Source organism: Notamacropus eugenii, chromosome 2 (assembly GCF_028372415.1).
Source record: "Notamacropus eugenii isolate mMacEug1 chromosome 2, mMacEug1.pri_v2, whole genome shotgun sequence".
Taxonomy (NCBI): Eukaryota; Metazoa; Chordata; class Mammalia; order Diprotodontia; family Macropodidae; genus Notamacropus; species Notamacropus eugenii.
Window position 1 is genome coordinate 449,486,011 of NC_092873.1, and position 25,578 is coordinate 449,511,588.

General features: G+C 33.9%; 1 protein-coding gene and 1 long non-coding RNA gene across 3 annotated transcripts in view; one reads left to right on the forward strand and one right to left on the reverse strand.

The window, feature by feature from the left end:
- The window catches only part of CDC73 (cell division cycle 73), a 155,586-nt gene that overhangs the window by 75,103 nt on the left and 54,905 nt on the right, over positions 1-25,578 (reverse strand). Inside the window, exons 9-10 of the mRNA XM_072648332.1 lie at positions 24,576-24,654; positions 18,993-19,057 (exon numbers count right to left, since the gene is read on the reverse strand). Coding sequence (XP_072504433.1) covers positions 18,993-19,057; positions 24,576-24,654 — 144 coding nt within the window. The remainder of the gene's footprint in view (positions 1-18,992; positions 19,058-24,575; positions 24,655-25,578) is intronic.
- LOC140529573 (uncharacterized) lies at positions 1,234-19,220 on the forward strand. 2 transcript variants are annotated; one of them, XR_011975596.1, is made up of 3 exons: positions 1,234-1,313; positions 4,608-4,706; positions 18,925-19,220. It is a non-coding gene; the product is annotated as an uncharacterized lncRNA (long non-coding RNA). The 2 variants fall into 2 exon arrangements; XR_011975597.1 differs by lacking the exon at positions 18,925-19,220 and adding an exon at positions 14,965-17,058.

The window sequence follows — 25,578 nt, forward strand, 5'->3', positions numbered from 1 at the left end:
ATATGAACTTCCCTTTGTGCAGACTTCTGCATCTAAAAATATCTTAAAATAAATTGTTTTACCATAGTTAGATTGACTGTGTGTGTATAAAGGTCTATATGAAAATAAGCTGGCCCACTGCAAAAAATGAATCTCTTTAAACAGCATTATCAAATACTTTTTAAAAAACCCAAAACCTTTTAGTCAGTGAGTTTCAAAAAAAATCTTAAAAAAACTATTTTAAAGTAATTTTTGAATGTTTATAATTTTTATTTATTCATTCATTTGGGGAACTGAGGGTCTCCTAATCTCATCCAGACTGGAAAGAAAGTATTCACGCAAGCCCAATTCCAGCGCTGAGCAGCAGAGGAGCTCTGGCCTGCTCTTTTTTGACCTGGGCCAGTTTACCCCTTCTTAGGCAGCCTGTAGGCTTCTCTGTTTCTAGGGCTTTATCCCACAGATCTAAGACTTAGTCCAGATAGCTATTGAGGCTTTAACCCAACTGCAGCACAGAACTCCAAAGTTTCACCAATACAACAGCCTCAGCTTCCCAGGAAGGAAAGGACAAAAGGAGTGTGCCACAACACTGAGTCTGTTATACTTTTAAATCTCAGATTTGTTTCTGAAACTAGGGCAAATTTTTCAGTCTACAAATGGGGTAAGTCATCTGAAAATCAGGATTAAAAAAAAAAAAGGCTTAACATGATATTTCAAAAAATCATAAATGAAAATGGACCAATTTATTACTATGAAAAGGTGAAGTAAAGATAAAAAGAATGCACTCTCATCACCTCCTTAAAAGAACCCAAGAGGAAAAATCTCAGGAACATCATAACCCCTAAATCCAGAACTCACATATCAAAGAAAAAATACCACAAGCATGCAGAGTGAAGCAGTTTAAGTATCAAAGGATCAGTAAGAATCACACAAAATTTTACTTTAAAAAAAAAAAAAAAAGATAGACACCTTGGAATACAATATTACAGAAGGTAAGAGAGATAGTTTTGCAATAAAAAAAAACAAAAAACCTTACTTTACCACAATGAGTATAACCTAATGGGAAAAAATAAGCCTTTAGTGGATATAGGACTTTCAAGTATCTTTGATAAAAGAGATCAAAGTTGAATAAGAACTATGAAATACAAACACAAAAATCAAGAGAAACCTAGAAAAGTAAATTTATTTGAACTACAAGAATGCCATTCTAATCACAGGAGAAGAAACAATGAAGGGTTCCTTCAGAATCTTAAAGTCCTCAAAGGGTACTAAATAAGTTAAGAACAACAATGAAGATTCTAGGGGTGGATGTGTTCTGTTCCTAGGGTCTGAAAAAGGTAAAGTGAACCAATCAACTAAATAATCAACAAATATTTATTAAAAACCTACTCTGTACCAGTCATTGTGCTAGGCTCTGGGGATGTAAGTAGTCACCAGTTTACATGTTAAAGGAGGTATAAAAAACAAATGGCACAAAGAGAAGGTGACTAAATATGTGGGGATACACTGTGTATATACAGGGAAGTTAAATAAGACAGGTACTACAGAAGGGACAGCACTAGTATTTGGGCAATCAGGAAAGCCTTTATATGGAATTTTAAAGGGAGAGGATTCTATGAGACAGAGATAAAGAAAAAATGCATTCCAAGTATGAGGGATAGCCTGTTTAAAGGCAAAGAGATGGGAAATGAACTGTCCTGGGTGAGGAACAAAGAGAAGGTCAGTTTCACTCGATTACAGAATGCAGTAGAGGGAGTAATGTTCCCGGAGAGCAGGGGCTGTCATTTGCTTTTCTTTGTATTCCCAATGTTTATCACAGAGCCTAGCCCATAAAAGGTGCTTAATAAATGTTAATGACTGACCAACAATGAGGCTGGAAGGTTAGGCTGAGGTCTGATTGACCAGCTTTAAAAGATAAACAGAAGATTTTATATTTTATCCTAGGGCAAAAATAAGCCCCTGGAGTTGGCTGAGGGAGTCACATGGTCAGATCTGAACACGAGGAAAGTTACCTAGGAAGCAGATTGCATAATGGACTGGAGAGATAGCTGGGAAACCCAGTAGGAGAATATTATTAATAACTGATGTGTGAGAAGTAGTGAGGGTCTAAAAGGTGACAACTTTTTTTGTGAGTGGAGAGAAATGATCAGATGTGAGAAATGTTGTGAAAGTAGAAACAGAAGGCTTTTGCAAATGACTGGATAAATCTCTAGAGTAAGAGTCAGGAGTCAAGAATAATGTAGAGATTATGAACCAGGCATACTGGAAATGTAGTACTGCCTACTATAAGAAATTGTGGAAGGTATGGTTTAGGGGGAAAGAGCTCAGTTTTAAACATATTAAGTTTAGGATATCTCTTGCATATCCAGTTCAAAAACATCTCATAGGCAAACAACCCTCTTTTTGTATTCTGCTCTATATCAGGAAATCCTCTTTTTTGGCGCTTATGTTTAGAATACAACATTATTAAAAAAAAAAAAAAGATTTGGACTCAGAAAACCTCAATTTAATACCTAGTTCTGATACTACTAATTTAGCTGACATTATCCTAGGCAACACAGTGTCTTTTAAATACATTTCTCGCAGGGTTGTTGTAATAATGCCTCCTTTTAAAAAACCTAAAACCAAATATATAAAGGTAAGTTGCTACTGTTATTACTGTATACCTTTCATCTTACACATGAAAAATTTCAGTTCAAAGAAGTAAAATGATTTACTCAAGGTCACAAAGCTATTAATGGTAGATCTAGGACTAAAACCTCAGGCCTTATTTCACTACTCTTTCTAATACCGTAGGTTACCTCCTGTCAGTCACACAGTCAATAAACATTTACTATGCATTTACTATGTGCTAGGCACTGTGCTAAGCACTGAGGATACAAAAAAAAAAGAAGCAGCAACAAGACCTATCCTCAAGGAGCTCACAGTCTATACAGGAGACGATGCAAAAAATTACAAAAAAGCTACATACAGGATAAACTGGGGGAAATCAATAAAGGGAAGGCACTAGAATTAAGAGGGATCAGGAAAGACTTCTAGAAACTTGTATATATTATTTAATTTGTTATGTTATTAATTCCACATATACATCTGGACCTAAATTTCACTGTCTTTATCAAAATCAATCTGCCATTGAAATAAGTGATCATTTACCTTAGGTAATCATGAAAATTCCCAAATGCTATAAAATGAAATAGCTACAGAATGCTATCAATTTAAGTATCTTACACATCAAAATGAAATGTGACTCAAGTTTCTTTTAAATTACATTAATATTTTTTCCATGTGAAAAACAGCATGCATTACACAAAGCTCTAGCAACCATGAGTAGCAATTTTCAATACCATGAAACACTAATTTGATTAAAATACTTTGACTTTCATTAATAGCCATCACAAATCAAGGTGGCTTTAGGAAACAAAATTTGAAATAAGACTACAAGGTTTTAAGTTAAAGACTTAAACACAACTGTTGTCAAACTCAAATATACCATCTGATACTATCCTATTTTCTTTTTTTTTTCCCTTTTGATCCTAGTTTCTCCTTCTCTCTCATTACTGAAAATGATTTTGGTGATTTATTGACTGAATTTCACATAAGAAAATTAGAAAATTGCATAAAATAATCTAAACAATCTAAAATCAATTTTATGGAAAATTTCCATAAAATCTGTCACTTTTGCTCATCAAAAATGCCTCATACTTTGCAATTATAATAAATATATTCATATCTTTTAAACAAATATGTTAGTACAGCATTTTTTTTAATTTTTTTTTTAACGTTTAACAATCACTGCCATACAATTGAGATTTTATCCCCCCCCACGTACCCCCCACTACCCCCCTCCCTCCCCACGACTGCATACAATTCTGTATAGATTCTACATATACTTTCCTATTGAGTATATTTTCACCATAGTCATGCTATGTAGTCAGACTAAGATAAATGAAAGAAATCGTATAACAAATCAGAACATGATACACAAACACATACACATACACAAACATGATCTGCTACATTATGTGAGTGACTTCCATATTTCTCTCTCTGAGTGTGGAAGGCATTTTGCCTTGAGATCCACCACTGGGATTTTTTTTTTTTTGTAAGAAGTTCTTGTGTTATTACAAAAATCTAAGTCTACCAGAAAAAACTCTCACACACTGTGGTCATTGCTGTGCATAAAGTTCTCCTGGTTCTGCTCCTTTCACTCAGCATCAGGTCATATAAGTCCTTCCAGGCCTCTCTGAAGTCTTCTTGTTCATCATTTCTTATGGCACAATAGTACTCCATTACATTCATATACCATAATTTATTCAGCCATTCCCCAATTGATGGACATCCCCTTGACTTCCAGTTTTTGGCAACTACATAGAGTGCTGCTATAAATATTTTTGTACATGTGGGACCCTTTCCCATTTTTATGATCTCTTGGGGATATAGTCCTAGTAGCGATATTGCTGGGTCAAAGGGTATGCACATTTTTGTAGCCCTTTGGGCATAGTTCCAAATTGCTCTCCAGAATGGTTGGATGCGCTCGCAGCTCCACCAATAATGAATTAGTGTTCCAACTCTCCCACATCCTCTCCAGCATTTATCATTTTTTTGTTCTGTCATGTTTGCCAATCTTATAGGTGTGATGTGAGTACAGCATTTTTGAGAGCTGTCAGGCTCCAACCGTAAAAGAAGTTCATCTTATGACTACTGGATATGAGAAGGGAAAAGCATTCCAGGTAAGAGGGGACAATTGGTAAAAATGTCTATAGTCAGGAGCTGGAGCCTCATTGCCATAATTTTAAATTTTCATCTCATCTTGACATTGTATTTCTTAAACACCTGAGTCTAGACCTATTCAAACAAATGAGTAAACTTGAAAAATAGACTATGGTTAGAAAAAGATAGATAGATACATGCTCTTATGATTTCAGGTGTAAGTTTAACCAATATGAATCAATTGCAATAACAATAAGAATACAAGAGCATTTTAAAAAAACAAAAACAAAAACAAACTGCTCTTGTCAAGAAAAACATGACATTTTCAAATGGAAGAGAAATGGCAGCCAAAGACAAATTTCAAGAAAGTTCTGTCAGAGCAAAATAAGTGAAGTCATCTTGTAGGAATTTAGGATAAAAAATAGGAAGACAGTAAATAGTATTTTTAAGTGAAAAAGGACATGAAAAAAATTTATAACTAACTTTACCATAAAAGTCAAAAGAACCATCATTCATGAACCCAACCATTACAGAACAGGAGGTATAAACAGAACAACAACAATAACAACAAAAAAACCAAAGACAGAAAAAGCAGTCATATAAGACTAAGTAGAGGAGATCCATACACATAACTGTCAGAGAACTCGAGTCAATTCATAAAGGCAGAATCAAAAGTGTGGAAAAAACCTAAGCTCATCAATAATGAAAAACAACTACTGAATTATACTCTTACATCTCCATTTATGTAAGATTTTTATGAGAATCATCTACACATAAATCATGGGATACTTAAAGAAGTTATTAGTTGGGAATAGGAAGGCTTTCACAAGCAATGTAACACATCAGATCATTTCTTTTATCATCAGACAAGTGCACAAAAGCCATAACAAAAGGAAGATTTTATAGATTTATTGTTTTTATTTTTAAAAATTGTATCTTAACTCTTCCAGTACTGTGTCCCATCCATTACAAAATTGTTTTAAGAGTCTTTGAAAGACAAAAGATAACCTTATCTTATGATATTCAGATCATAATTATCTGAAAAAGTATAAAACAAGGAGATGAATTCACCACTATGGTATTTACCACTATGACTGAGAAGATGCAGAGTAGAATTAGTGTTAAAGAGAGATTCCCTATGAATGGTGAGGTTTTCAATATGCTGTTTGCAGGTAAGTTCCTGCTAACTGCTAATCAGGACAGAACCTTTTGGAAGAAAGCTACAACTATCACAACAGTTTGACTTAAACATTCACAAAGGAAAAAATAGTGTTTAAGGGAGCCCATATTTTGAGATTAGAGAAACAATCTGCAGAGCATATCCAACAATGTATATGACCGGAACAGATAGTAAAGACAATGAGTTAGATGCAGACAAACTAGAGGAGGCAAGAGGGACTGAAGTACCCTGAAAAAAACTGCAAAGCTCCTTTAGTGACTCCAAACTTCTCTCAGAAATAAATGTTCAGTTATGAGTCATGCAAAACTATAATCTCTAAGAAATTATAAATAGCTATCAGAAATTTTCCATCATTAACAAAAATAAATGAAGAACTAAATGAAAATTAGTGAAATTTTTAGTCCTTGAATATTTGAAGTCTATTTATTGATCCATAACCTCATGAATTTACCATATTTTCAATCCTTGAGAAATAGCACAATAATAAAGTGAAGCAATCATTCACTGAATTTAGGGTCTGATAATTCTATCTTAGTTTACTCAGAATCTATCTCTAACTATATGGAATTAAGACATTTTAATCTTTTGGATCTTATTTCCTTCTCTTGACAAGGGTGGGCTAGAAATTATATCTATTGTCCCTTCCAGGTTTTTATCCTATAATCTTATGAAGTTTGTGTTTTGGAAAGAGGGACAAAGAATTAGTAATAAATGATGGAAAGTACTCCCCTCATCCTAAAACAAATCATTTCAGAAAGTCAGTACCAAGATTATCTTTTTTTTTTTTTTTAAATTAAAAGGGCTATCCCTTGAGTAACTTAAAGAAGCCTATTCATTGAATGGGTGTATCTCACTCAAAATGAGAATGTGGTAAGACCTTAGGCTGAAAGGGCAAGGGTTTCATAATGCATCCTGGGCCATCTCCAGTCATCCTGATGAATATTAGGCCACTGGACCCAGATGGCTCAGGAGAAGAAAGTGAGGTTGGTGACCTTGCACAGTTCTCCCTCTCTCAAATCAAAGTCAACTGCAAGTCATGTCATCATCTTGATGTCATGGTCCTCTTTGAGAACGAAGGACAAACAAAACCTCTGAGTGACTAGCAGCTCCTCTCCTCTCTTTTCCTCTCCTCTGGTGTTCTAGTAAGGGAAAGGTACTCCATGGCCAAAAGCTGCCTTTTTTTCCTTTGAATTTACCGGCTACATTTCTTGCTCAAAGATCAAACCTTAAACCCAATTCACTCTGGAGCTCATAGCCTGGACAACAAACCCCCACCCACCTAGCACAGAGTGAATGTAATAACTAAACAGTAATTGTTTCTCTTTTACCCAGGAAACCTGAGGGTCTTCGCCTCCCAGGTTGATTTTTTTTTTTTTTATTGAAGGGGCCATCTCTTGAGTAACTTAAAGAAGCCTATTCACTGAATGGGTATATCTCACTCATAGTGAGAATGTGAAAAGCTGAAGGGGTCAGGGTCTCACATTGCATCCTGATGAATATCAGACCACTGGACTCAGATAGCACGGGAGAAGAAAATGAGGCTGGTAATCTTGCAAAGCCCTCCCTCTCTCAAATCAAAGTCAACTGCAAGTTATGTCATCATCTTGATGTCATGGTCCTCTTGGAGAATGAAAGACATAACAACCAACAACCAAGAGTATGACACAGTTGTTTTGAAAACAAGCCTTTGAACAAGTATACATACCTTTCCTTTCAATGTAACCTATCTGCTTTTTGTAGTCTCATTTCAAATTTTTCAAAGTACTAGCTATTCATGACACTGTGTCAAGTATTTTCTAATAGAACAAATATTGACTAGGGATATAACACTTTATCTTCTGGGCTAACAAAGAACATACAGGCAAAATAGCCACTTTAATAGGCATAAAATCACCAGGTAGGAGGTGTTAACCTTTTTGTCATGAATTTCCCCCACACCATAAGGAATCCGGTGAAAATTAGGGACCTATTCTCAAGATGTTTTTAAATGCACAGAATGGGAAAACCATTACAATGAAATATAATCATAAAAATAGTATAAAAAATTCAAGAACCCAAGTTAAGAAATCCTACACTAAGGATTTCACCCCAAGCAGGTGCACTCAAAGCCACTTTTTGTTGAAGCAAGTAAAGTAATAAAACTCTAGACTATGAGGGACACCAGGGAAAAGGATAAAACCTGAGTTAACACTCTAACCATGACTTGAATCTGTCATCCCCTATCGAATTACTATATATCTTCTCCCTTTCATAGCCAAAATCCTAGAATGAAGTCATCTACACTAGATGCTTCCACTGCCTCATTTCTCACTCATTTCCGATCTCCTTCCAAATCTGACCACTATAATAAAAAAACTTGCAAAAAGTTACCAACAGAAAACATTTTTCTATCAAATATTTATGTCTATCCAAGATACACACGTATGTATATAAGTAAATTTCCTAAATATATTACCCAAAAGCTAAGAATATGAACAGTCAAAAGATGAACTACAAACTGTCAACAACTATATAAAAGACTGTTCAACTACAATTAATAATTATAACAAATGCAAACTAAAACAAGTCTGAGATTTCACCTCACACCCAGCAACTTGGCAAACAAAAGATAGAAATAGTCCAAAACAAAAAGCTGTTCTAATAGGCTGCTTGTGAAGTTGTAGATTGATCCTACTGGTCTGTAAAACAACTTGTAATTATGGCACCAAAGGGAACAAGATTTACAGATTTTGGAGCAGTAGAACTTGGAAAGCACTGGCCACAGTACCCTAAGAATCCAGTGTGACCATGGGCAAGTGGCATAATCCTTCTGGGTCTCAGTTCTCCTCATCTTTGAAATGAGGGAGGTTGGAATAAGGTTCTTTTAAGCACTAGGTCTATGATCTTGTGATTGTTTATCCCTTAGTTCAGAAATCCCACTGCGAGGTATACAAGATTGCATATACACCAAAATATTCATAGCAATTCATTTCTGTGGTAGCAAAGAACTGTAAATAAAGTGGGTAATAAAGAGAATACCTAAACACATTGCAATAGCGTGAATTTTAGAACAATACTGAACCAGAAGAAATGAAGAAAATAAGGAATTCAGAGAAATGTGGGGAAAGTTATACGAACTAATACAGAATGAAGTAAACAGAGAACCAGGAAAGCAATACACACCCATAGTAATATGTAAATTAATCAATAAGCATTTATTACACCTCCCTTATGTGTGTTTAGTGCTGGTCATACAAAGACAAATTACACCAGCCTTCAACCTCAAGCAACTTACTTTCTATCAGGAGAAACATGAAGTACACGAAAGTATGTACAAAATCTACATAAAATAAATACAAAGTAATGGGGGCAATGGGAGGCACTAGTATCTGGGGGATCAGAAAGGACCCATATAGGAGGCAGATTTGAGTTGAAATTGAAGGGAACTAGAGATTCTCAGAGATAGAAGAAAAGTTGGAGTACACTTTAAGAGTGTGGGGTAGCCAATTAAAAGGCATAAAAATGGAGGTGGTATGTCATATGAAAACTACAGTAAGAAGGCAAGGTTGGCAGGAATGTAGAGTGAAGGGGAGTACTATATAATAAAGATGGTAAGAAGTTAAGAGCCAAGATGTGAAAGGCTCTAAATGCCAAACAGAGGAGTTTGTAATTATTTCAGAGGTAATAGGGAGTCACTGTAATTTAGTGAGTAGGGAAATAATGTGCTCTAACCTATGTTTTAGGAATATCATTTTGGCAGCTGTGTTGAGGACAGAGCTTTAACAGTTAAACTATTAACAGGCTATTCCAATAGTCCAGGGCAAGAGGTAAACCTAAACTAGGAAGGTAATCATGAGAATCGAAAGGAAGGAATGCAAAAGATAATGGGAAGTAGAACTGACAAATAACTGGTACAGAGGATGAAGGAAGTGAAGAGATGAACATAACTCTGAGGGTGAGAACCTGGAGGCCTAGAAAGAGAAGTCTGAAAGAAGAGTGAGTAACAACTTCTGTTTTGGTGATGCTAAGTTTGAGATGTCTTAGAGCACATCAAGTTTGAAGAATCCAGTAGACATTGGTGGGGTGGGACTGAAGCACAGGAGAAAGACTAAGCTGGATAAGTAGATTAGGAAGACATTTTCACTGAGATGATAAACTCATGGGAACTAGTGCAGCAAGAAAATGTAGAAAGAAAAGAGAATCCAGAGCAAGTCTTGGGAAACAACTATAGTTATAGGACATGACACAGATGATGATCCAGCAAAGGAGACTGAGAAGAAATGGTTACATGAATAGTAGGAAAGTAAGTTAGAAGAGCATCACAAAAACTCCTAAAGGAAATGGTATTCCAGAGTAAGGGGAGGTTAACAGTATCAAACGCAACGGAAAGGTTCAGAAGGATGACTATTAAGAAAAGACCATCATAACTGGCAACTAAGAGGTCAATGGTAACTTTGAAGAGGGTAATTTCTGTTGAATGATGAGGCTGGGAAGTCAGAGTGAAAGCAGTTGAGAATTGAGTGTGCAAAGAGTTAGAGAAATCAGTGCAAATAGCTTTTTTAAAATGTGACTAAAGAAAGGTAAGCTATAGGACAAAGGAAATGGTAAGGTCAAGTGAGGGTCTAAGGATATTCAGACTCTAGATTCTCTGAATACAGAAGTTCAGAGTCAGTCTTGATCATCTTAGAAAAATTTCCAGTCTAAATCATACTTAAACCAGAAAATTACTTTTGGAAATTTTACTACTTCGTGGGCTTTATTTGCCTAGGTCTTTCATCTATATCAACACAAATAAAAGTCATGACATTTGAATCCTTTCAGGAAAAATCATAATCTTAACTAAAATTGTAAAAGGTTGCTTATTTATGAAAATAGCTCAAAAAACCCCAACTGTTTTCTATTTTATTTCTCACAGACTAGTGTAATCCATGACATTTTCTATCTTTTTTTTCCTCCTACAAAGATCCTATACATCACTTTTTAGATTCATCCTCTTGAAGCACAGGTCAAATCACTTTGCTCCTCTAATTAAAACCTTTAATGGTTCCACAATATCTAGAAAATAAAGTTCAAAATCCTTTAGTTTAGTATTTAAGGCTCTCCAAAATCTGACACCACTCTAATCACAAATCCCTAAATTACTGCTCAACTCATCCACATATCTTGTATTCTCCAATTTCTGTAACTTTGATTTTTCCTGTAAAGTCTCCATCTACAATTCTCCAGATCTCAACCTCCCATTAAGACAGTTTTTAAAGTGTTTTATTGCTTTATATTTTAAGGTATATTGTAAAAGACACCTTTAAGGTATTCCTCAGATGTCACTCTGTGAAGCCTTTCCTGATCAAGTGAATCCTCCTTAAAATTACCTCTTAGCTTTTTAAAAAATTACATTTGTCTGATTACCTCTGTTTTAATTTTATGCATTGATCATATTCTATTTGTATCATTTTTATGTGGAAAATGTCTAATCATCTTCTATTAGCTTATAGGATCCTGAAGGGCAGGAATCATATTTTATTTATACCTCTATCCTTCCCCAAGTGTTTAGCATAATGCATTGTACATGGTAGACATGTTAAATGAGTGAAGAAATGAATCCACTGATACCTTAAATTAACCTTGTTCAGAATGAATAAAATTATGTAATTATCTTAAATTATTTTTTAATTTAGCATGATTTGAAACTTGTAACAAATCTCTTAAAAATTTTTTTCATGTTTTGTTAATTTTTCCTTTTACCTGCTCCCCACACCCATACCTACAAAACTTTTTAAATGAGGCATCATCATGAAATTGTCATGAAATGATCAACTTTTTTGAAAAGTTTGATCAATATGTCAGAGACACTTAAGGGCTTAATAAGTTATAGGGTACCGAAAGTAATAAAGGAAAACTATTCTGAATAAATGGAATCAAGGATTTCTCATGTAGAAAAACTTATTAATCAACAATTAAATTATTCTTTTCATCTGGGATGACAGCACAGTTGGATATCTGGAATGCTTAACAAGAATATATGTAGATTAGAGATACCAGAATCAATGAGCACAATTTTTTTCACTAGATTTTTAGAGAGAATAAGGTCCCTGACTCTATTTAAAAGTGTAAACTTGAGAAAATAAATGTTAAGGGGCTTATTAGGATCCAGACTTCACTATCTGTAGAAGGGCAGATGTAAAAAGGCATTAATCAAGTATTCCAGAATGAAATGATGACTTAAACGTTAAATTTTACTTTAAATTAACTCTACATGAGTCTTAATAAGGCTGGAAAGAATATGCTGCAAAGAAGAGAATTGTTTATTAACTCCAATTAGACTACTGGAAAGCTGAAGTATTAAAGACAAATTCTCAATTATTAATCACTTTAACTTTTGCTTCTTTTTAAAATACAAAGCAAATCTCAAAAGATTTATGTCCCTCAAGAATATCAGATGATTATATCTTCAACTACTTTGAAACAAAGCACTATGCTAAAATCCGAAGTACATACTTAATTTCCATACTAAAAACAGTAAGATATGGCCAGACCAAAAGCAAATAAACTTCAAACACAGATTTTTTTTTTAAATAAATGAGGGAACAGTCAACACTCACAGAGGAACATGAGAAGCAGGAAAGACAAGAGGAAGAACAACACTAAAAGAAACAGCCATCAAGAAAAAGACCTGAAAAAGAAACCAAAACTTAGAATTAAACATTAAACCAGAAAAAAAGACCACTAGATAATCGAACTAACACTGACAAAAATAAGAGAACGTCATCTAAAGAGCTAAAAGGCAAAGGCTAAAAGAAAAATAAATAGTTTTAAAACATTTTGCTAAAATCCTGAATATCACAAAATATACCTCTGAATCAGCAAGGAATAAGTCATCAGAATGACAGAAAGAATCTCACGACTTTAAAAAAACTATCAACTGTAAATAATTTAATTCTAATTCAGAGAATATAAAGCTAAAATTTGTAACAAATCAAAATGTTCTCTTCAGGATATGCTATTTACAGCTAAGAAAAATGTGGTTACATACCTGGAAATTTACTTATAATGGTTACAATGGTTGCTGTGAAGCATTTATAATTACAAATAATGAGTAAGTTTTAAAATAAGATCTGTTTTTAGTTAAAAAGCTATATTAGAGAAGGGACAATATGAGTGATAAATAAAGCTATATAACAGAATAATCCCAAAAACCTAAATTAATTTTTGCATTAAGTGAAAAAAATTAAAATATTTTATCAAATGAAATTAAAATATAAGATTTGTTCAAGTTTTAAGGTTAATGTTAAGTTTTCTATAAACATTTTCTCTTTAGAAATACTCTGAGATTATTATTCAAATTGTACAAGCTCTTCCCTTGTCTCCCAACTTTCCTCAGGTACTTCCTTAAAGTATCTTTCTTCCCCCAACAGTTTTAATACTAAATCTCAAGAGTAAAGTGGATATAGATCAACATGTAATCAGATTATACATTCTATTATATTTTAAAATGTGGTATTATTAAGGATAATTAAAAAATCTGACCTGGACAAAACAATTTATTTCTTTATATGCTCATTTTAAATATTCTTAGAATGTTCGTACAATTCTGAAATTATAATTTTGATAAAATATCCAAAAGGCTTTAAGTATAAAACAAGGCCAATTAAAATAGATCATTTCAAATGTTTTATTCTTAAGACATGACATACACAACATAAACACCAAATTATAAAACTGGCTTCCAGTGTAATGATTAAATATACTTTATCACATCACAAAACTACTCTAGCTGAAGGATATCATATTGGGACATTCCCTCCTTCTGTACACAATCTTTTATCTTATCTGTCTACCACTCCCTCAGTCATAGTGAATCTGCTATTTCAGGCACATTTCAACCTTATATATCTGGATACCATCTTATTACTCCAGGACCTTAGGTGGCATTGGGCCTGGGGGTTCTAATCTGGTCACAGATACTGACTAGAACTTTGTAATCCTGGGCAAATCATTTAACTTCTTTTTACCTCATTTTCCTCATATGTAAAAATGGAATAATTAAAAGACATACTTCCTGTTTTGAAGGTCAAATAAGACAATGCCTGTAAACAGCTATATCTATTTACTTGTCCTTTCAACCCAGCCTGGATTCCATGATTAGCAATTTTAATAATTTTGCTAAAAACCTCAGAACCTAAGATCTCACTTGTTTATCTTTCAAATCTCTGACCTTTTGAAAGTAGATGCCACTCACTTTTGCTACATCTAATCCCAGGAGCAGGCAATCATGAAACTAAGCCAATTGGCTCCACTACAAATGCATACCATCAAACCTCAGCTGGGCCACCAATACAGCTTGCTGATCCTTACTCTTCTCCAACTGATGTCTGTTTAAATTTATCACACCAGTTGTGCCAAATCACACCCACCTATATCTAGCCTCTTAAACAAAATTTCCACTCTTTACCTCTCTGTATATGTCCTTTCTACCTAAAATATGCAATGCATGATGGGCAAAGTTACTTTAATGAAGAGAGTCAGCGCCATGACTGTAAATGACAGAATAGACTCTCAAGGCGGGAAAATCTGGATTGAAATCCAGCCTTTGGCACTTGTAGGCTATGTGTCCATAGGGAGATTACTAATGCATAAAGGGGGCTTAGTTTGCTCCTTATAAATAACGCTGCCTATAGTGTTTTTTTGATAAGGTAATCATTACAAAAATTATGTTTCAATCATATTCAGGTCATCAAATCAAAGTGGTATCTATATAAAGGTCTAATTTCCCACCTTGTATAGGATTTTGCTTTCTTGGATTGTGTTTATAGTAAACTTCCAGGAAAGCTGTCAACTGCAATGATCCGCCTTTACCCCTCACCTATTTTATAGTTACTCTCTATCATTTGTAGTTTAGTCAATATAAATAGGAAATTTTCTCCTTTCCTATTCCTTTGGTTTTATGGTCTTCTAACTGGATTAATAAGCAGTTAGGGAAATTATTTTTACCAATCCTGGTTAGACATTGTCCATCTCTGGTCCTGCTTTAAGTTTTAATCCAGAAATTGGTATCCAATTCTCAGACCTTTTCTTCTTCAGGCTTTTATTTCCTTACTCTCCCTTTCTTTTCTATGCCTTAGATGGGCAACAATGAAAATATCACACGTCTGTGGGGTCTGCAATTGCTTGCTCAAGATTTCATGATCTTTGGAAATGCACCCTCGGTTCCTTCAAACAGCGTCACTTGTACCAGTAACAATCACTACAAATAAGTAGAAGACATCTGTTTTGACAAGTCTCAGGATGTTTTGTGCTAAGAAGAAAGTACATTTTCCTATTATTGCTGTAAACCTGAAAAACAGTTGCACAACCATCCCCTCATCAGTGAAAGGTACTCAACGACCACTATTCTGCTCTTATCCTACTGCCTTTTTTACTAGATGACTGGTCACCCAGCACAACCTGTAAAATGACTTTATCATTCCCTGGAGGACATTCCTCCACTGAACACCCTTCTCTTCAGAAAGCCTTCAAGAACCGAATTCTTTTCTCAGCTTCAAAGTGATCCTTCTTCACTTGTCTGTAATATTCTTCCACCAGCCAACCTTCAGACACAAGCCAGGATTCACCTTTGCCTCTTCTGATCCCCTTTTCTTCTCAGTTTTCAAAAGAAGCTAAAGCTATCTTTGAAAAAAATTATCATTATAAACGAAGTACTTAAGCCTGAAAGTAGACTTTACAAAATGGAAAGAAACAAAAGACAGTGAATCTAAGGCAATGGAAATCTAGGGAAGAAGGTAATAGGCTAATACTGTGATTGTAGAGGCTGCAATTAGAAATGATGAAAAATGATCACCAATAAATTTCAGATCACCAACAAAAGGTTTCTTCATGTGGGGCCTCATTTGAATTTTGTTAAACCAAATGTGTACTTCCTTGCTTACCTTCTCTCATGAGGAACAATGAAACAGTTATACAAAAGTTATAAATATTGTATATGCAAGTCATTCCTACAAGTTGGCTGACAGCTTGTTTGTGAGGACCTTCAAAATCTCATCAAACTGTGGTGAGAGCAAAATACTTTGTGTTTTCTGGTTTCAGTATTGCTTCTGTCTTAGAATTCAGTTTTGCATGTATAATTCAACAAGTAACCTACTTCAAAGAAAGTACAGTAAATATAGGTTTACTGCATTTCCTTCAATCTTAGATTTCAATTTGGTCTCCCAAATGTCAAACTTTAAAAATGTTACTAAACTTCTACAATAAAAGTTTCTGAGCCATTACTGTTAAAGTATATAAATTACTATGAAAAAATGTTCATTTAGATTTCATTCACCCTTTTAAATGATTTAAGAGTGCTTAGAAATCTGTCTGCCACTTCGAAAGAATAAAACATCTACATAATAGGTTTTGTCAGCACGTGATATCAGGTCAAAAACAAACACATGGATAATTCAAATCCAAATTACCAAAAAAAAAAAAAAAAAAAAAAAAAGGAAACAATTATCTGGATGTTTCAGGACTCTGTGGGGTTTTGGGCCTAATTCTACTTCTACCTGTGAGGCTACTCTTTCTGTCTCTTATTAAACTCTATTTCCTCCTCCTGCTCTTTCTACGTAAGTCAATGAACTAAGTCACTAAGAGGTTTACTGTTCTCTTGCTGTAAAAAATGAGTGGTTTGAACTATATAATGTTTACATCAATGATCTTATTATCTTACGACTCAGTCCTCAAGTTTTTGTATTTTCTAAGTGTCACACACACATTGGTTGCCCCCTACAAATGTTGTTATCTCCAAAATCCAGCACACAGTAGGAACATGATAATGTTAATGATAATGATGATAAATCTATCATCTAAGTACACAGACCAAAAACAGTTACTTCCCTCTGGGTCACCTCTAAATAAAAAAAAAAATTACATATAATTAGTTTTTTTGTCCCTCCCCACATTCTGAACAGGATGCTGAAATCCTCACTCCCACCCAAACAAAAGCAGCCACAGCATAGCAACACCACCACCGCCTATTAAAATAGTTTTTGCCAACTGCTATTTTGCCGCTATCAGAGGAACAGACCACATAAAACAAAGAACTAAATTTTTATTTTTATTGGCATGATACTGTAAGCAAAAGTAAACTTTTTTTGGCATGATACTGTAAGCAAAAGTAAACTTTTTTGTGTCAAAAATGCATTCTAAGTATACAAAGTATATGGTTTACATAATAAATGCATTGTCTAGATCAGTGGTGCCAAACTCAGAAATGGATCCCTGGAGGCCACATCTAAACTCAGAAAACCATAAATTAAAATTATTTATGTTGTATTGCATTTTTTGTTATTCTGTTAAACATTTTCCAATTACAAATTAATCTAGTTTACTTATTTAATCTAGTTTATTACTCATGTACTTAGGACACTCAGGAGTTTTACAAGCCACTTGGGGCCAAAGTTGGAAATCTCTTGTCTATATGACAACTCATGTTCCAGGATTACTTTTTAACCATTCTATGAAAAATGCTGAAGGAATTGTGCTAGACCTTAAAAACAGGAAAAATGGGAGTGCCTGGAATTCACACTTTCCACATTTCTGCCTTTTAGAATACTTATCTTCCTTCAAAGCTCAGCTCAGTTCTCATCTCCTCTGTAAAGCCTTCCCTGAGACCTTCAGCTGTTAGAATTCACTCTCTTCTTCAAATTACCTTGTATAAGGTACATATTAAATCCATAAAAAAACAGGCTTTCCTTAAGGGTGGTGACTATCATTTTTGTATTTTCCACATCTAATACAGTGCACTGTATGTAACAGATACTTAATAAATGTTTTGGTGAGTGGAAAGTGGACTATAGTTTTTGAAATTTCGTAGGATTTCCTGAAAAATTATATATTTGATGAATCACTTTTGACACTTACTAGACTTAAAAGACTACTACTGAAATCAAGCTAATGTTCTGAAATACATGTACAGTATGAATGGCGGCTACTCTAGAAATGGACATATCAGAGCAAAAAAAAAAAATCTGCTTCAAAAACTACCTGTGACACAAGATAAAAAAATTCCTTCACAAGAATGTCCCTGAGATTCATAAATCACATAGTATACCCCTTTTCAACTAAGTAAGCCAAACCAATAGACAAGTCGCCCAATCATCAACTTACTGGTATACTTGGACAGTGACTCTAGTTCCCAAAGGACTTTGACGCTGTGAGAGTCTCATGATTTTTCCAATAAGTGAAAGACAAGAAGGAGAAGTGATACAAGGGAAATAATAATTCAAATTCCTCCTTAAAAGTAAAGTATGTAGTAGTCCTGAATCTTTCAAGTTTACTATAGTAATTCACTGATGCTTATTTAAAATAAAATGAGAACAAGCTTCCTTTAAGAGAAGAGCCATTGTGGGAAACGTGAGTTGTCTATTTAAATTCTTTCAAATAATTTCAAAAATTATTTTTATGTTTAAAAAGCATAGTATATGCTACATGCTATGGTCCTTTCAAATAAAGCATTTTTAGCATCACAAGTAGCTATCAGTCTTCCTATTCTACTTCTTCCTGACTAACTTGAAACAGGCAAAATATGTTAAGGGAAAAAAAAATTCCTCAGATTTAGGTTTATAAATTCTGACTTTTAAATAAACCATAAGTGCATCTATTTAAAATAATGTCACCAGTCAAAAAAAAGCTAATAACAAATACAAAAAGTTTAAGTCAGCAGGAATTAAGGTGATCGCACTTACATTTTAGGAAATATTTTTGTTGAATTTAAGAGGAAGAACAAGAAGTATATACCCAGATAGAATGTTTCAAGTGTCTACAGATGACAAAATTCTTAATGTCCTATCCAATAGCATGAGTCCTAAACTTGAGTTCTACACAGCATTTATTTGAACACACACAACCCAGTTTTTCAGAGTAAAAAGGCAAGGCACAGAACTCAAGTTAGCCTCTTATTCTATTCTTCAGTCTTCAAAAGTTGGCACTAATCAACTTAAAGGTACAAAACGTCAGTTACAACTAGTTTTTAACGATATATTTGAAACATAAAATACCTGAAATATTAATTTTTAAAAACATATGCTGCTAATACAAGTCTTTTGCAGGAAAAGGAACCACATCATTGGTTATTTAAACCAAAGCCTAGGTGAAAAATGAAGAAATGTTTACTGACCGTTACAGACTTTAGAGTCATTCCATGGTAGGTGCCCATTGTATCAATTTTGAAGCCTTCCGTTTCTGTAGAGAAAAAGGATGTCTAGTTAAATCTTCTGTACTTCACAAACAAGATCTGCTCTATTATAATTGGTATGTCATATGGCTAATGAATGGTAGCACAATTTTTTTTTACAGACTGGTTAAAATGTTTTGTCAATATTAAAACAGTAAACACTGATACAAAGGTCACCCTACATATATATGTATACATGCATGTGTATATGTCTGGGTGTGCACATGCACACGTGTGTAAATATGAATACATAATACATACACATGTATGTGTGTGTATTATATATGTAGATGTGTAATTAGATTTTTAAAATATTATTTAATGTAGCAGATTCTCAAAGATTATACAAATTTTTACCAAAATGTACCTAGAATTTGAGCTAGGGTTGACCTGAACTTCATTAACTGTATATATCCAATCATATATACACGTTTGAGTTTCCTTAACCTCCCAAAGTGTAACAAGACTCCTCATGTTGTAAAAGACTGTACTCTTCCATGAGCAAATAACATTTAAGAAGCACTATGTTTTAATAGATCTGTATTACATTCCAAATAATTCCTTAAGCTGATAATGACAGTACTCTACAATCTAAACTTCAATATAATTTCCTATTTCATACTATCCTGCCTCCATATTTCATACTCCAGTCAAACTAAACTACATACTTTTTATTAAACCTACTCCACTTTCCTACCTGTATGCTTTGCTCCTAATTTATTCCTTATAACTAGAATGTGTCCTCCACCCCTGCTCTTTCTCCATCTGTTAAATTCCAACTCATCTATCCAACGAGAAACAGCTAAAATACTACCAGATCAAATGAGATAAGATAATCAAGTGATTTATACAAACTTTAAAGTGCTATGGAAATGTTGGCTATTCCTATTACTGCCAGAAAGTCCTTCTTGATTCTGTCTAGAAATAATCACATCCTTCCTTGAAATTCTCACAGCATTTTGTAGAAATTCTCCATTTGTCATATTCTATTTTCTATTACACTTATTTTGTTTACATGTTATCTCCTTTATTCTACTGCAGGCATATAGGCAGGGGATTGTTTATTTAGCTTATCATAATAATGTATGTATATCTGACAATTATTATCTATTGAAATGTGATTATATGTATATACATGTACTATGTATTAATATCACTCAAGTTACACTTAAATGCTGATATGAAAATAGTGGTCATTCTGAAAAATAAAGAAGGTTCCAAAACATTCAGACCAAGAAGAAATGTCAAAAAGTCAAGAATATACACACACACACACACACACACACACACACACAACCACACACACACGTGTGCAGATAGCACTATTCAAGCCTGAAGTAGGAGGACTAATATCCAAAACATAGATGAAAGATATAAAAAAATACATAAATCCATTCCCCAGCATATATAGTAAAAGGATATGAACAAGCAGTTGCAAAAGAAGAAATACAAACTACCAAAAGTCATATGAAAAAGTGCTCTAAATCACCTCATAGCCATCAGTTTTGGCAAATAGGATAAAAAAGGAAAGTAACAACTGTTAGAGGATCTGCAGGAGGGCAAGAGAGCTAAGGCTATGTTTGTTGAGGTGGCAAGTGGTTTAATTATTCTACAATGAAATTTGGAATTATACCCAGGAGTAATTAAAGTCTGAAAGTGCTCTCATGATACTATTATCATACATGTTGCCCAAAGAGGTCAAGGACCAGAGGTTCCCTAAGTATAAAAATATTTACAGCAACGCTTTTTGCTGAGGCAAAGAAATGTTGATGGGTAAGAAATGAGGATGAATGAAACATTAAATATACAAACAAAAAAAGGCCACAGAGAAGCAAGACAACTTTGTTGCAATTGGTAAATGTAATATAGTTTTAAAAAAAAATTTTAATTTATGTAATAAAACAAGCATTTCTTTAACAATATAATTTTGAAAAATGATTGCACATGGAACTGAAAAACTATCATGTACAACTTACTATTGCTTTTAAATTTATAATAAAGTTCTTTGTTCCCCTCATTTTTCTTTCCTCCAAAGACAAACTGTATAGAATACAGTTTCACAATTTTATATATATATGATCTTTTGTTCTTCTTTATGTAAAGAAATGTTCATGTTTGTTGAAGCTTGTTAAATTCATAACAGAAAAATCTTTTTTTTTCCCAAAAAAGGGACTAACATTCATCTAGTGTCAATCCTAATCCTCTCTGCCAGTCCAACTCCAAGAAGGAATCCAAGTTAATAAACTCTATACCCCAACATGAAAAGGCTGAAGCATTCTACCCAGAAGCAAAAAAGGAGGGGCCAGCAAGTAAGTGATGGAGGATTATCAAAAAAAAGGTCACAAAACAACAAAGTATCAAAAGAGAAAAATCAAAATAAATGCCCAGTACTAAACATATAAATCAAAAGAAAGGACCTTATGATTTGAAAGAATGCTCAAAATCTCAAAAAGAAAATAAAACTTTCATGTGAAGAAACTGATACACTGTCTAATTTATAAACTCTATCCTAACTCCCAAACCATATAGCAGTTAGGCTAGCTTTTCCTTTCAAAGTACTGAAACCATCCCTGAGACTTTATTGGCTCAGAAAAGTAAAGGTTCAGGTTATTAATACTAACATTTAGATGGTACTTAATACATGCCAGGCACTGTGCTAAGCACTTTACAATTACTATCTCATTTGATCTTCTCAGCAACCCCAGAAGGTAGGTGCTATTATTAACCTCATTTTTCAGAAGAGGACACTGAGGCAAACAGAAGTTAAGTGACTTGTCAAAGGTCATGCAGCTAGGCAGGATTTGAGGTCACATTTGAACTCAGGTCTTCCTGATTCCAGGCCCAGCACTCTATCAACTGTACCACATCGCTGCCCTTGTCCCCTTAAATACAAAATAGCCAAGAGACACAATTCAAAGGCAGGTGAGATTAACTGAGCTAAATTAAGTCAGTTGCTGTCAGTGGATATGCTTGTTAAATACACCCTACTTCTTCTACTGCTTTTTTCATTATCTTTTGAATGACTTATAAGCATCCCACTAGAGTACTGGCCTTTGTCAGGTTCAGGCTAAAATAACATGAAACATTAGAAACTTCAGATGGTTCTATAGAGAAATCCCTAAAAGATGAAAAACTACACTACTGAGGAAGAGAAAAACTTGGCATAAGAGAAGCAAACATTAAAAGAATATATAACTTCTACATAAGCCAAAGCAATCAACCTTGAAGAGAAGATATTGAGACAATTTAAGTATTACAGATGTCCTATATCCAAGTTATAAAAGTATTTAAACCAAATATATAAGATCAAGAACCAGTTCCCAAGGAGTAAGTGGTCCAATGTTATGAACACAAAAGAATAGCCAACTTTTAACAATACAAAATATTTCTCCCAAAAAAAAGGAAAAAAACAACTCTTAGCCGAAGTCCAACAAATTTGAATCCTGGCTCTGCCACTTAATATCTATCAGAAAAGAGGTGATCATTTCACAAGGAAAATATCTAAGCAAAACTAAGTGATGAACAACCTAAGAGTTGCACTGGAACCCAGGGAATGCTATACCAAAAAAGGAAGGCTTCCAACACAACAGGTAGCTTCTCCTCTATGAAAGTTTTTGGGAAGACATACAGAAAAGTTGCACAGAATTAGGAAGGCCTGATTATATTGTGTTCTGCACTGATGGAGGGATTTATCCATATTGATGTGATAAAACAGATACAATGAAATATACAAACAAAAGACAATTACATGATGCTCTACTATCCATCACAATTTTGCATTAAAATATTATGCTTCAAATAAGTTATTTCAATTAAGATGATTGTTAAATGCAACTAAGTTGTTTTCACCCACTAATTGAAATGAAACTGGTTCCAAAATATACTCTTATTAAAATACCTGTTCAAAAATGTTTCTGCCATATTTGACATAATGGAAAAAGTATTGAGGAAGCTTAGATGCTAGTCCAAATTAGATTGACAACTTGGATAAGTAATAAAATAGGACTAGATGGCCTCTGAGGTCACATCTATCTAGCTCCAGATGCAAATGCCACCAATACCATTTCCTAGCTATGTGACCATGGGAAACTTCTATTTACCTCAAGTAGCTCTAGAAATTTAACTCAAGTCCTAGACAAGCTGTCATTTGCAATCAGTAGCATAAATTACTCAACTGACAAGTTTTTACAATAACAAAAATCACACATCTTTCACATAGAAGGCAGCTAGGTGATGCAGTAGAAAAAATGCTGAGCCTGCAGTCAGAATACCAGCAGCACGACTTTTAGTAAGTCACTTACCCCATGTCTGCCGGAGTTTCCTCAACTGTGAAATGGGGGTGATAACAATAGCACCTATACCAGAAGGTCTTTGAAATAATCCAACAAGATAATTTAGCAAAGTGCCAGGCACATAGCGAGGGCCACATATACTAGCTTATTATTACTACTATTATTCCATATTCGAGTACTTATATTTTAAGGAACAGAACAAAGGTTCAAATCTAGATCCCCCAACACCAAATACACTATCTACTAGGACACGTTGTTAATCTCTCTAGGTTTTAGTTTCCTCATTTATAAAATGGAAGGAAGAGAAAAAGACTCTCTAACATTCCTTCTTGCTATAATATTCTCTGGTTCTATTACATAGAACAGTGAGTTAAGTATAAAAGTCTCTTCTGAACTCAAACGAAATGGTTTTCTTTTTCAAACATATTGTATAAACATTATTTTCAGCACTTGATTTATTTTTCAGATATAGCAAACCAAGTCCAAATGAAATAAACCAATCAAATTACCACATAGCTATATCAGTGATAAACAGAATTTTATTTCTGCAGTTTGAGAGGCAGTGTGGAAAGATACAGAACAAAAACCCTTGCTTAAAATAGTTTGTATAGTTTCTGGCCTGTGTAATCTTGGGCAAGTTGCTTTCTCTTATATGGGCTTAATTTTCGCATCTACAAAACTAGGGGGTCAGGGGTGAGTGTGGTATGTGCACTTCTACCTCTCAAAATTACACTCTTTTGGTAAAAAAACTAAGCGCACGTTAATTACTGCTGCTTTAAATGGCCATTTACTGTGGCACCACTTCATGTAGTGAGAGTCACAAAAGCAACAGTTTTAAAAAGACCATTTCTATACCTCTCTATCTTAGAAACTGCTTGCTACAGCAGCACTGAATATTCCATATCTTCATGGAAATAGGAATTCTTCTTTTTGCAATTAACTGCTCTATATCCAGAGCAGATTTTATTTTATAAGTGGTAAATTACAGAACTGTATACTTGGAAGGAGCCTAACCTAAGAGATTATCTATATTTAGTCCCATCATCTCATGGTACTCAGGAGGAACTGAAGGCCAAAAAAGGGCACACTGGTAATAAATAAATTTGAATCCACATCAAATCTCTTTACAAAATCAACTTTTCAGTAAGATTTTGATAATATGTGGTTAAGAATATCACCAACCAGTCCAGATATGTGCATCAAAAATATGGAAAGGTAACAATTCGATACTGACCTTCTTTTCCTTTGAATCTTTCCTGATCATATCTGTTGTAGGCAGCTGGAATAGGTGGCTTATTCCGCAATGTGGGATCCTTGAAAGAAAGGTACAATTAGCCATATTTTTGAAAGCAAAAAGGACTGCTTAATTCTCTATCACAACTTGCATATTAACTTGGAGGTTTTCCTCTTATAACCATGACCAAAACAGAAAGGAAAGTACTACCTGTTCCCACAGATTGAGTAAAAGGGCATTCTTAAAACTGGTGACAATTACTATTACCTGTCCACAGAAGTACCAAGTACCCAACAATATTGGAGGGAAAAAAAAACTCGAACACTACAAACATGTCAAATGTACCTTGACTGAGCAAAGAAATAAAAATGTTTGCATAGCCTTTTTTTCATTATGTCTTTTAGTTTAATATGAGATACTTATGAAAGCTGCTCATTTTTATACTAAAATAACCAGTTGTCTTTCTTTGTATCCCAAATACTTAGCCTAGCACATAGTAGGTTCTTAATAAAATTTAGTTACTGATTCAGTTACAAAAAGGAAAGCTATAATGACACTTTAAATTCTTTCAAAGAACTATACAAATTCAAGGAATCATCACATAATAAATAATATTAACATTCTCCTACTTTCAAATAAATTCAATTTTTCTATACACATTCAACAATTCTCTTACTAGTGATTTCATTAGTCAAATTAATGACACTGTTCATTATCTGACTGGAATAGCAAGAATTTTTTAGTAATTTGTATTACAATGCTCTAATAAATAGTTTCCTGCTCAAAATCACATATGGTCTTGCTCAAAAACAGAATTAAAAAAGTTTAACCCTTATATGAACAATTACCAGGTTAAAAGAGGACGAACTTATTTTTACATGTAATTTTTAAAAGGATGCCTTTACTTCAGTTATAATTGTTTAATATTTGAAAAATAGTCCCAAGACTGTTTCTGTGGCTAACTCTACAATACAGGCTGCCAATATATCCAACCAAAATACCT